This window comes from Crocodylus porosus, unplaced genomic scaffold (assembly GCF_001723895.1).
Source record: "Crocodylus porosus isolate Cpor-Errol unplaced genomic scaffold, CroPor_comp1, whole genome shotgun sequence".
NCBI lineage: Eukaryota > Metazoa > Chordata > Crocodylia > Crocodylidae > Crocodylus > Crocodylus porosus.
This window is the reverse complement of record NW_017728906.1, coordinates 196,873,189-196,886,525: the sequence shown is the minus strand read 5'-3', so window position 1 is coordinate 196,886,525 and position 13,337 is coordinate 196,873,189. Positions and strand designations below refer to the sequence as shown.

The 13,337-nt window shown below is 47.0% G+C and overlaps 1 protein-coding gene across 4 annotated transcripts in view; it reads right to left on the bottom strand.

Moving 5' to 3' along the window:
• Positions 1–13,044, bottom strand: part of INTS4 (integrator complex subunit 4) — a 55,213-nt gene extending 42,169 nt beyond the window's left edge. For 2 of the 4 annotated variants that reach the window (XM_019530429.1, XM_019530431.1), the window contains exons 1-4: positions 12,930–13,044; positions 12,662–12,853; positions 5,666–5,783; positions 3,519–3,625 (exon numbers count right to left, since the gene is read on the bottom strand). In XM_019530429.1, the coding sequence (XP_019385974.1) occupies positions 3,519–3,625; positions 5,666–5,783; positions 12,662–12,853; positions 12,930–12,983 (471 nt within the window). In that variant the 5' untranslated portion in view covers positions 12,984–13,044. Of the gene's footprint in view, positions 1–3,518; positions 3,626–5,665; positions 5,784–7,146; positions 7,245–12,661; positions 12,854–12,929 lie in introns of those variants that run through there. The other 2 variants (XM_019530430.1, XM_019530433.1) reach the window with 2 other exon arrangements.
• Positions 13,045–13,337: the final 293 nt, after the last annotated feature.

Below are 13,337 nucleotides of genomic sequence, written 5' to 3'. Positions count from 1 at the left end.
CCCATGGCTCTCAGCCTGTCATCGTAAGGTCTGTTTCCCTGACCTCTGATCATGCGCGTGGCTCTTCTCTGGACTCTCTCAAGCTTCTCCACATCCTTTTTGAGTTGTGGAGCCCAAAACTGGACGCAGTACTCCAGTAACTTCCCTGCAAATATTGGATCCTTAGCAGTTTTTCCTAAATGCCTCCTCCAACTATGCAGAGAAAGTGTTATTGGACATAAAACTTCTGTACATAAATTTAAACAAAAAAACTACATTGTCTGCCTAGAGAGTTGCTTTCTTCAAGAGTTAAAACAGACTCACATAGCAATATTTTTAAAACAAGTATCCCAGTTATGCCTGCAAAATCCTGCTCAAGCAGCACACGCCAAATGAGCAACTACTTGTGCAGCAGTGATACTTGACACGTACAAATATCATCCCCACATTAGACTGACACTTTTATTCCCAACAGATTGCCTAGTTCCCAGCCTGTAGTCACACCCTATCAGTCTCTGAGTTTATGTTACCATAACTTATCTTAAAATGTATTTTCAAGTTTATTTGCACTAACAAGAATTTGCATCTTGCAACAAATTCACTTAAAACTCCAGTTGGTTCAGGACAAGACAGAGATGAAACCATTGCAGATATAGCTAGCACCCTAATAGAATATTAAAAAAGAAAATCCTCCAGAGATAAATTCTCAAGCAGTAAACATAACTAGGCACTATTTTGCCAATCTTCCATATCAATGAAATATACCATTATTAAATCCCATTAATGCATTATTTTAAAAAATCTTTTATTATAATACTATTTCCTCTTAGATATTCTCCCCCACAAAATATTTCAAGAGATGATTCATAGCAAGACAAGTATTAAAAGGCATATTTTAAAACATAACTAAAAGAAACAGCTCAATGACTTGTTAATCTTTATAATGAAAAATAATATGCAACAGTTCACTCTGATTTTTATTCAAGGTGGCCTATTCTCCATAGAGTATACTTCAAGGATACAGTTGTAACAATTGTTGAGTATGGTCAAGGTTTGATTTTTCAAAGTAAACAGAGAAAAATTAGACAAACTTAAATAAAAAAGTTTGTAAAGGAATGCTCCACCAGTGATGCAAATTAATGTCAGTAAAGAGTAGGTATGAACTTTGTATTTATTCATTTCCTATACCCTTTTTGTAGAGGTGCACTGACATCTGGCCTAGTGGGGTGTGTGCTGACCCTAGGGCCAAACAGTTGCAAGTTCATGCCTGGGTGTGCGCCCAGACTCCCAGCTGGACCCCCATGTCCAGGAGCTGTTTTAATTTACTTTACGGTTAGGGCTGCCAGGCTCTGGAATGGACTTCCAAGGGAGGTGTGCTCTCTCCTACTTTGGGGGTCTTCAAGACAAGGCTAGATAGATATTTGGCTGGGGTGTTATAAGCCCAGCACTCGTTCCTGCCTAGGACAGGTGGTTAGACCTAATGATCTGTTTAGGTTACTTCTGACCCTAAGCACTATGAAACTATCTCGGTCCATATTGGATTGGCATCAATAAAGGGAAAAATTGACATTATCGGCAATCACCTTTTTTTGGCCAGTGTAGATGATAATTGCCACCAATAAATGCTGTGTGAATGCGCCCAGCTGCAGCATGCGCCCAGCCAGGAATGCAGTCTGGCAGCTTGGACAGCAGCATCCGGCCAGTAAGTCTGTGGGAGACTGAGGCCTCTGTGGTAAGAGAGGGAGTGGGGCTGAGGCAGAGGCAGGCTCTGCCCAGCTGGGGCAGGGCAGTGAGCAGCCCACCCTCACCCTGTGCATAAATCCAGGGGGGCGGCACATGCTCTCCAGGCCTCCCCTGGGGACACGCAGCAGTAGGAGCTGTCCACCCTCCAGCGTCCCCTCTGCACCCACTGGACAATCCACCCGCAGCACCATCCTGCACCCTACCCAGGCAGTGCCTGCTCCTGCCCCACTCCCTCCTTCACAGTGGGGAACTCAATCTGCACCACCCCCAGGCTTACCAGCTGGCCGTTGCTCTCCAAGCTGCTGGGCTGCAAATCGTCAATCGGATAAGTATCTGCCGATATGGCTGGTTAATAATTGGCCAAAAGAATCTTTATCAGTGCATCCTTAACCTTTCTGAAATAAAGAGGCAGCCCTAAACTTTGGCAATCTGGATCTATCATCAACAGCATTAACTGTAGGTCTCTGGGGAAAAAAAAAGGTAAACTGTTTCCACCACTTGGGCACTTCATACTTCACCTACACTACACTCCTACAGGGATAAGCATAACAATTTTTGTAAAAGTACCCTGAGAGATGCACACAGGTGTCTGAAGATGGAAAGTTTAAAAATAAACAAACAAAAAACTATTATATATGAACATAAGTCTGTAAATTAAGGTCACATATCTGTGATTTAGGACTTGTACTATCACATTATTCATATTGTGACGTTTTGGTGTACTCTTTTTTTTTTAAATCACCATTGCAAGATGTCCAAGGTTGCAGATGATTAAATTTAGAGTCAACTTCCCCTTCCAAATCATAAAAAATTAGGGTTGGAAGGGACCCCAACTAAATCATTCCAGCCAAGGCTTTGTCTAGCCAGATCTTAAAAACCTCCAAGGACAGAAAGTTGACAGCCTCTGGGTAACCTACTCCAGTGCTTTACTATCCGGCTCGTTAGAAAAATCTTCCTAATATCTAACCTAAACTTCCCTTGCTGCAATCTGAGACTGTTGCTCCTCTGTCATCTGCCACCACTAAGAACAGTTCAGCTCCATCCTCTTTTGAACCCCTCTTCAGGTAGTTGAAGGCTGCTATTAAATTCCCTCAATCTTTTCTTCTCCAGACTAAATAAGGCCAGATCCCTCAGCATCTCCTCACAAGTCATGTGCCCTGGCCCCCTCACCATTTTCACTGTCCTCCGCTGGATTCTCTCGAATTTGCGCACATCCTTTCCATAGTAGGGGGCCCAAAACTGAATGCAGATGTGGCCTCTCCAATGCAGAATAGAGCAGAATAATCACTTCCCTTGACCTACTGGCAACACACCAGCCTCTACCAGTGCAATGCAGCCCAGGATGCCATTAGCCTTCTTGCCAACAAGGACACACTGTTGGCTCGTATTCAGCTTACTGTCCTCTGTAACCCCCAGGTCCTTTTCTGCAGAGCTGCTGCCCACCCAGTCACCCCCAGCCTCTACCAGTGCATGAGATTGTTCTGTCCTAAGTGCAGGACTTTGCACTTGTTTTTGTTGAACTTCATGAGATTTCTTTTGGCCCAATCCTCCAATTTGTCTAGGTCACTCTAAATCCTAGCCCTACCCTCCAGTGTATTTACTACTCCCCCAAGCTTGGTGTCATCTGTAAACTCGCTGAGAGTACACTCTATACCATCTTCCAGGTTGCTGATGAAGATACTAAACAAAATAAGTTGTTTGCAACTTCCTGTGATCACAACAGGAGTTGTATCAATATAAAGATGCAGAATTTTGACTTTACTGCATGTTTACTACTACTAGTAAGATTATATTACCTTGCAGGCTACATCTACCAGTCTCATTCTGACAGCTGCATTCTCCGTGAGTTTCGTTCCAATCACCAGCAGCGTGTCCAGCAGCTGAGCAAGAACTTGGTGGGACTCTGTAAAACAAAACCATGAAAGGCTCCCATATCCACTGAACTCATAAGTTTGGAGAGATCTTATTTCCAAGTATTAGACTTACTTGCAAATAAGGGGAAGGCTCTGCCCAGCTGGGCAAGTAAGTATTATACTTATGTGTACATATAGTTGCAAGCAAGTATTAAACTTACTTATTTGCAAGTAAAGCAAATACACTGAGTGTATTTACATTAAAGATGATCTCTTAAAATGACAGGATCAAGGCAAGTAGGACTGGAAGGGACCTCACACAAAGTCATCTAGTTCAGCCCCCTGCTCAAGGCAAATGACTAAAATCACCCCAGCCAAGTGTCTGCCCAACCTATTCTTAAAAACTTCTAGGGATGGAGATTCTACAACTTCTCTAGGTTGCTTGTTCTAATGCTTGACCACCTTTATATTCAAAAAGTTCCTCCTAATCTCTAATGTACATTTCCTCCGCTGCAGCTTGAGGCTGTTGCTCATATTCCTGTCCCCTATAGCCACAGAGAAAAGCCCATCTCTATTCCCTCTATAATTGCCCTTCATGTATTTGAAGACTGTTATCAAATCCCCCCCTTCTCTTCTTCAGACTAAATAACCCTAGTTTTTCAAGTTTTCCTTGTATGTCTTGCTTCCCAGGCCTCTAGTAATTTTTGTCACTCTTCTCTGGACTCTTTCCAAACTTAAAGTATGGGGTCCAAATCTGGACACAGTACTCCAAGTTAGGCCTTAGCAGGGCTGAACAGAATGAAATAATCACTTCCTTTGATTTGCAAGCGACTCTTGCAATATGACCCTGTATACTGTTGGGTTTTTTGCAACAAAAGCATGGTTGTCTCATATTTGACTTATGTTCTACTGTAATCCCAGGTCCTTCCCTGTATTACTACAGCCTAGATTGGGGAATGCCTGTTTATATTTATGTATGCAATTATTTGTTCTTGCTGAAACCTCATCTGGTTCTGGACCCTAACCCTACCCTCCAGTGCCTCATACTCAACACAACATTGTGTCATCTGCAAAGTTGCTAAGCATGTACTCAATTCTACGACGCAAATTATTAATGTATTTGGGGGGAAGAGAGGGAATTTTCCAAATTATTTAATCCCAATGACTGGCAATGGGACTCGTGCTCTCAAATCAGTTTCTTGCTTTTGAAAGCTCTCCTCCGTGGTTTTTAGTTAGCACACTCAGGGAGATGGAAGCCTTTTAAAATTAAGTAGATTTTTCACAGCTACTTAAGTGGATAATTTGGGCTTTGTTCACTATTCTCAGAACAATGTTGTGGACTGATGCTCCTGTGCAACTTGGCAACTAATTTCTGATATTTTATTCTGTAACAAGGTAAGAAAATACTCTTTTTACAAACAAGATTGTTGCTTAAAAACTAAACCTTGAGAACACAGTGCCTCGCACCCTGTGCTGTTACAGCAAAAGACAGCTCTCCCTTCCTATTTGCATCTCTAGCATGAAGTTATATATATAAAAAAAAAAGTAGCGCTGAATGGTTTGCTTGTTCCAAGAATGTGATAATAAGGTTTTCTTCTATCTATAGCAGTGGTGCTCAATGACTCTTGCTGGAGGGCTGGATGCGCAGTGCCCCACCCATCCATGGGCCAGATCTAGCCTGTAGTCCCAATTTAGCTCCCAGGGTGGTTGCGACAGGGCCCCAACCCAGTTGCAAGGGGTGAGAGGATCTGGCCCAGCCCCAACCAGGCCATACAGCTTGGGGTTTGGGAATTTAGTGGGGAGGATGGCCACAGTAATGGCCACTTCTCCTCTGCTGCCAAGTTTCCTGGCCTGTGGGAAGCCCTGCAGACCAGATGCAGTGGTTCCACAGGTCACATTTGTTGAACATCCCTATCTATGAAATATAGAATAGGGGTGGGGTGGAGGAGAAAGTTTTCCATCCAACAATAATCCTCACTCACACACTCCTGCTCTTTGTGCTCACGTAGGAGTCCTGATGCCATTTCACATGTATAAATATTAGAGGATTTTCACTGGCTCCCCAACACAATCTGAGAAGTACAACTTACTTTCATTTTGAAGCGCATTAATGGCATCATCCATAATGCAGTCTGGAGAGAATCCTGTCGTTTTTGATAGCAAGCCCAGCAAGGAAGCAATCTTTAATCTTACAGAGGTATCATTCTCCTGAGATGAAAGAAACAAGTTACCCAGTGCATAAATTAAAGACCATGATGTGGAGAAACAGACTAAGACCCACATACAGTGCAGCACTGACCATAGTTTCATAGTTAGTAAGATCAGAAGAGACCTGAGCAGATCATCGAGTCCAACCCCTGCCATGGCAGGAAAGAGTACTGGGGTCAAATGACCCCAGCAGGGTGGTCATCTAGCCTCCTCTTAAAGACCCCCAGGGTAGGAGCCTGCACCACTTCTCTTGCAAGTTGGTTCCAGATCCTAGTCGCCCTGACAGTGAAGTCGCGCCTCCTGAGGTTTAGTCTGAATCTACCCTCTGCCAGCTTGTGACCATTATTTCTAGTCACTCCTGGTAGTGCTCGGGGGAACAGGGACTCCCACAATGCCTGCTGGTCCCCCCTGACTAGTTTGTAACAGGCCACTAGATCCCCCCTCAGCCTTCTCTTGTGCAGGCTGAACAGGTTCAGGTCCCATCGCCTCTCCTCATAGGGCCTGCCCTGCTGCCCCCTGATCATATGAGTGGCCTCCTCTGGACCCTCTCCATGTTGTCCACATTCCTCCTGAAGTGAGGCGCCCAGAACTGGATGCCTCCAGCTGTGTCCTGACCAGTGCCGCATAGAGGGGGAGGAACACCTCCTTGGATCTGCTCTAGGTACTTGGAAATAGATTTCTTGAGGGCCTTTCTGGCATAAAGGTCAAAGTGGTCTGTAGTATCCTGGACTCTCCTTCCTCTCTTTCTTAAAGATAGGCACTACTGCTTGTAGACATTAAAAAATGGTGCTTTAAACTCCATGCACTCCTGTACTGAGCCCAGCACGTGCCCAGAAGAGGCAGTGCATTAGTTGGACACAGTATGTACAGTATATACACTGGCTCGCCCAAAGTCTGTATAGATTGGGTGGTTATATTTGTACTTTTCCAGTCTGAGCCACATATGGTCTTCAGGCTTCTGTCTCTGTTCCTAAGTTCCCCAACTATAAAATGGGGACAGTCAAATTTTCCTACCTTACATTGGTATTACAAAAAATACTAAGAAAAGGAAGCCAAATAGATAAATTACAGCATGCTTTTCTTTTTTCCACTTCCCACTTAACTATACCCCATTTCTCCAGCACACCCAGGCCAAATTCAGCTGACTATTGAGAGCTCTGTGGCAGTTCCACATTTCAAGAAAATTCATCTACTGAACACAATAATAAAGCATACACTGTTTTGGGTTTTTTTTTTAATTAGATGAGCTCCAGCTGCTGCATGCCCCCCACTGCCTGTGCATTCCCCACCATTCCTCCCCTGCAGCCTCAAGCCCTTGCTGCCCCCAGACTCTCCCCTGTGCTGCTTCTGCACTCTTCCTTACCTTTGCTTCATGCTGGCAGGTTCCTCTGCAGCCTGGAGCATGTGCTCCAGTCTGACCCTCCGCTGCTATGGGGCAGGCTGGAGCCATAAACAGTACTCCAGGCTGCAGCATGAACAGAGAGGCAGGTGGGAAGTAGAAACGTAAGACACTTCAGGGCAGGTGGGGGGTGAGAGGAAGGGAGGGCAGAAGCAGCATGGAGATGGGAGGGAGAGAGAGAGACAAAGAGAGAGAAGAAAGGGCATCAAGGGCCTAAAACTGGGGGAAGAGGGCAGGTATAATGTAAGGGGGGGTGAACGAGGGCTGGGGGGCAAGCCTCCTGCTGCCTGCCCCACTGCCTGCTCCTTACCACCTGCCCCCTACTATTCCCTCCACTGCCTAGCCCCTTACTGCCCCCACTGCCTGTCCCCTTATCAGCTGCCCTATTACTGCCCCCCTCATCATCCCTCCCTCTACCACCTGCAATAATGAGGATGAATTTAAGATGATCCCCCAATAATTAGATTCCATTCATGGAAAATTATAATTGCATACATTTTCCATGTCCAGAATCTAATTATTTGGGGGTAGTCTTAAATTCAGGGTTGTCTTGTATTTGAGTAAATGTGGTACTTACAACTGGGTTGGGGGGGTGGAGGACTGCAGCTGAAGGGTTGTTGTTATGGCACTACATTCTTATGGTTCTAAATAGTTCTGTTTTATGCTGTACATTTTCAGTATTCAAACAGCAGGAGAACACACCAGCTTTCTACCAGTTGTTAAGGAGAGAAAAGAGACTATAGAAGGCAGCCACAGGAAGCTTGAATTTGAGGCACTCAGTAAGCATCAGGATCAAAAATTTCTGAGTCTAGTACAAAGAAAGTCTTTTAGCAGCAGGAAGGAAGTATATCTTGTGCCTCTTCCTACAGAAAGGAGACAAGTGCCTTCCTCCATCCAAAACAATGGATAAGTATATTAGCCACAGCTTCCTGGTAAATTCAAGCAACAGTGAAAGTCCTTGTTGACAACTGCGTCATCATTAGGTATCAGTGTCAACTCATTTACAGTAGAACAATTTGCATATATAACAGATTTATTGGTTCAAGATGTCTAGAGGCTCAGAAAAACAGCTATGCATCAGATCATAACTGTAAGTTCTCTCTGCCATGAGGGTCTAAGGGAAATTACTTAGATCAGTGGGGGCCAACACTTTTGGGAGGCGTGCCACAAATCAGCCCTGCACCCTCAAATGCTATTCCAATCCCCTTTCTCTGCATGAGTTCCTGCTCTGCCTTCTGCCCTATCTGCTGCTGTGCTGCCTGTCACCTCTCTGATCTGTCATGTGCCAAACAGGCTGCCCAAGTCACTTGTGCCACAGGTTGGCCGCTCCTGACATAGATTATGCAGATAAAAGGCCCAGAATTCTACATTTAGGAAGGTGGTCAAGTAATCAAGGGACCTCAAACACAGAATCTATCACAGGGCTTCAAATGAATACACAACTACTTCAGTGTTCTGGCTCCAGCAGCAGTTTCAGTAGCAGATGCCCCATAATACAAAATACTGTGTCAACAGGGAGAAACGTCTACCTGACTCCAGATGGAGAATAGCATATACCCTGAAAATGAAGATAAAGTACCTTAGCAACATGTTGCTTAACTTAGCTATTGGCCTCAGTAATACGAGCTGTACTTCCAGAGGTTACTACACAAGGTGCTTCCACAATTTTTTCTTATGCTCTTGAATTAACAAAAAACTATTAATTGAGAACAATGGTACTCAGCCTTTTTCCCGGGAGGGGTGGACTGCAAATGGACAGTGCCTGGTCTACCCACAGGTCAGATCTGACTGGTAGTCCTGCCTGCCCAGGGCAGGTGCAGCAGGCACCCATCCAGCCACACAGACAGGGGTGAACCCATCCAGCCTGGCCCCACAGGGAAAAAGGGGTTAACTCAGCCTCATGGAAAAAAGGGGGCATGGCTGTGCAAAACCCAGCCCTGCAGGGGTGGGGCCAGGCCATGACTGGGCCCCAACCTGACCCTGAGGGTCGGCAGAAGGAAGAGGCATGGCCTGGCTCCAACCCGCTGCACAGGGGTTGGGACTTTGGCAGCAAGGATGGGTAGCTGTATTAATAGCCACTGCTACCCCACCACTGAATTTACCAACACGTGGGGAGCCCTGCAGGCCAGACGCAATGGCTCCATGGGCCACATTTGATCCACCAGCTGGAGAATGAGCACCCACAATTTAGGTAATGGTGAACATGAACCATTTCCAACATTTTCGACATTTCATAAATGAGAATTGTGATTTTATTTTTTTTAATTTAAAAGACTTTTTAATTGATTTTTCTTTACTCTCAGAAAAGCCAAGAAAACCTACCCTACTCTCTAGGTCTAGTGATCATCTCATGGACCAGTATAGGAGTGACCTGTACCCCCTCTTCCTGGTGATGTGAAAGAGCTGGGAAAGGGATGTCTAGACTGTTCTAGTTAAAACGGAGTCTTCAAAGGTTATATTTTCAAAACAGTACAGCTCTCACCCCATTTAGGCACTAAGTGAGAGGCCATGTTTTCAGAGTTCAGCAGGCTGGATGCCAGGCTCTTTGAAAAGTCTGACCAGGAGCACCATAACCAGAGTTAGCGCATGTCGAAAACCCAGCCCCTATTGTGGAGGCTCAGTACTTGAAAAACTGGCCTTGTGCAGATTTAAAATTGTTCCTTCTAACACTGGCTCACCTGTCCTTATCTACACAAAATTTCATCTACCTTCTAAAAGCCCAACAGCTCCCATGCATCTGAAACCTAGATAAGTCCCCTGAAATACAAAACCGTGCTCAATCCCTAGCCTGCAGGCCTAATCTGGCCTATACAGTCATGTCATCCAGCCTGCAGGACTCTTTGTGGTGGCAGGGAAACCAGGCAGCCTTAATTGCTGCTCGCCTGCTGCCAAGTTCCCAGACGCATGGGGAGCCCAGCAGACTGGTTAGCATGGTTCTGCATTGGCCACACAGGGCCATGACTCTGCACAGATCTGGCCTGCGGACTGGCCTCATGCTACTCACCCAGCCCACAGGGCCAAAAGGTTGACCATATTCTAAAGAACAATAAGCATGCTACCCAGAGATAGTTTCATTCAACTGTTCCTACTCCAAGATCACAACAAACAGAGGGAAAATCATGTTACAGACAAAATGTTCCAGCAGCTTCTTAGGGTCAGGGCCTTGATATATTAGGTTCCCTACATTGTGGTGTTTTCTTTTTTCCCCCCAAGAACATTGTAAATTCATATTTGCAAAAGAACTAGTACAGGTTTCCCTCGCTTTATGCAGGTTCTGTATGTGTGAATTCATTCTTATGCAACAACCCTTTTTATACCAAACGTTTGCTATATGCACGATAAATTCACTTTTATGCGATCGGTGTAGTGGAGGCCTGCAGTCAGCTGCTCTGTGTGGTGCATTGTGGGAGAGACACCATAGACAGAGGAAGAAAAAATTGTGGGACACTGAGCTGGGTGGTGATGCCCGGGTCAGGCTACAGCACCAGCCCCTGCAGCCTGACCCAGTCCAGTCCCATCAGCACAACACCCCAGCAGCTGGTGCCCGTGCTTCTGGAGCCACAGCTGTGATTGTGTGTACTGTCTGCTGTTGGCGAGTACCAAAATTATCTTGTAAGAATGGGCCTGGGGGTCAGTACAGTTGAGCTCTTGGAACATATCCCTATTTGTTACATTGTAAAGCAAGTCCCTTTATGCAAATTCAAGTTATATGCTGTTTTCCAGAAACCCGTGTACACCATAAATTGAGGGAAACATGTAGTTGATCAAACATCTTGTAAAGCGAGTAAGAACCCCTATAAGGAGCCTCCACATCATTTGCTATAACAGAACAGGATTCACAGGGTTAAAAAACAGAGTTTACTCTAAACCTCTCACTTACAAAATATTTTCCTTCCAGCCAGACAGCAGGTAACTGGGCTGAAACTAAAAATTCCCTCATGACTTCAACAGGGCAAGTGAATGACCGATTTAAAATGAAACTGTTATAATGATCTGCAGGAACAAAGCTTCAGCTTGCAATAAAGACCCATTATTTACAATAAAGCTTTGATTCGCAAGACAAAGCTGAAAGAGGACCAAGGAGAGCACCACCATCTTGATAGCAAAATATGTTATTTCTCTTGTTCTTTAATAAACTTAACTTGAAGGGTGATGATGACAGACACTAGATCGGAAGCCTAGAGTAGGAATCTACCTGTTCACAAACCAGATACAGCAGGGCCAATCACTTTCTAGCTTCTCTCACACCAAGCTTCCCCAATAACTAAAGCCTGACCCCAACTCCTTGGCCCATCTGCTGAAACAGCTAACAAAAACACCAAGGTTATAAAAGCTGCAGTACAATTTATACACGGGATGGGCAGTGACTAAGGAAGTCTGGTGCCTTGGAAGATAACTGGTTCAGAGACTCAATCTTTTGCAGGTGACAAGCTATTTCATCAGATATTAGGAATGGACGCTCCTCACATCTGATGAAGCTGCTGCCTGTGAAAGCTGGTGCTTCTCCAAACCAGTTAACCTTCATGTTTGAAACCTGCTTTACCTAAAGCCTGATTCAAACTAACACAGACAAGTGCCTCTATACAAGCTCATCAGACTCTTGTATAGTTATTTGCCAGCCTGTGGCAAGTGTCATGCTAGCGGCACAGGCAGCCTTCATGTGGCAGATCAGGGAAGGGACAGGCAGCATGGCGGGGAGGAACAGGCAGAGAGGGCCGGATGCACACAGCAGGGCAGCTGATGAGGGAGAGCACTGGCCGCTGCACTTCAAGAGGGATGTGGATAACCTGGAAAGGGTTCAGAGGAGGGCTATTCGTATGGTTCAGGGCCTGCAGGTAAGATCCTGTGAAGACAGATCGAGGGACCTGAATCTCTTCAGGCTCCACCAGAGAAGGCCGCGTGGCTGTCTACAAAACCATCAGGGAATCAGCAGCAAATAGGGGATAGCCTGTTTACTGAAGGTTACTAGAAACAACGGCCATAAACAGATGGGGAGCAGATTTAGAGCGGACATTAGGAAGAAATTTTTTACAGTGAGGGCTGCCGAAATCTGAAACAGGCTTCCAAGGGAGGTGGTGCTTTCCCCTACCTTGGAGGCATTTAAATGATTAGACAAGCCTCTGGTTGGGGTTACTTAACCCCAGCGCTCTTTCCTGCCCAGAGCAAGGGGCTGGACTCGATCTCATGGGTCCCTTCCCACTCTAGAAATCTGCCAGAGGCACCAGGACGGGGCGGACCTGGCAGAGCAGCCGAGGGGGCAGGGAGAAGAGAGCGGGGAGAGGAAGACAACAAAGCAGCTGCTCAGGGAGGGTGCACAGGGCTGGGGGCACACGGCAGAGAGACAACGGAGACAGAAGCAGACAGCAGAGCAGCAGGCGGGGTGGGGAGCACAAAGCAGAGCAGCCGAGGGGTACAGGGAACAGACGGCAGAGCCGCAGCCCGGGCAGGGAGCGGATGGCGGAGCCGCAGCACGGCCCACCTTGTAGTAGTGCTCGAGCAGGATGCGGACGACACCCTCGACGCTCTCGGCCTCCACGGGCTGGCGGGCGAAATGCAGCAGATGCTGCAGCGCGTCGGCGGCCGAGGCGGCCTTACACAAGTCCACGTGCAGCGCCGCCGACTTACTGGGCTTGGCCAGGCGCAGCTTCTTGGCCGCCGGCTCCTCGTGCTGCTGCGGGCGGAGGGAGGTCAGTGCGGGCGGTCAGTGCGGGCGAACCCCCCACCCTCGCCCCTTCCCCGGCCGTTACCTGTACCACTTTGGTGAACTCCTCGTACACCCGCTTCTTCAGGTGCGCCGCCATCTTGGCCGCCACCTTTCGCCTCCTGCGCGGCTTGAGCCACCGCCGCCACCGTAACCGGCTTGTCCTTCAGTGCCCTGCAGCGTACAGAGAAAGCGAGACGGGCCTCTCTAGGACCGCGGAGGTCTTCCTCTCGATGGTCCGCGGAGGGGGCGGGGCTTGTGAGGCTGCAGCAGGGGGGCGGGGCCTGCTGCTGCGGGAGCGAGGGTGGCCTCATTGGGAAATGCAGACGCCTGAGTTGGGAGCTGCCTTTGCAGCCTGGTGCAGGGGCTGGGCTGGTGCGGCACGGACTCAGGTTAATGCCGCCACTGGCCTGGCTGCTGCACGCGGGGGGTGTACCACTGAGGCACCCCTGCG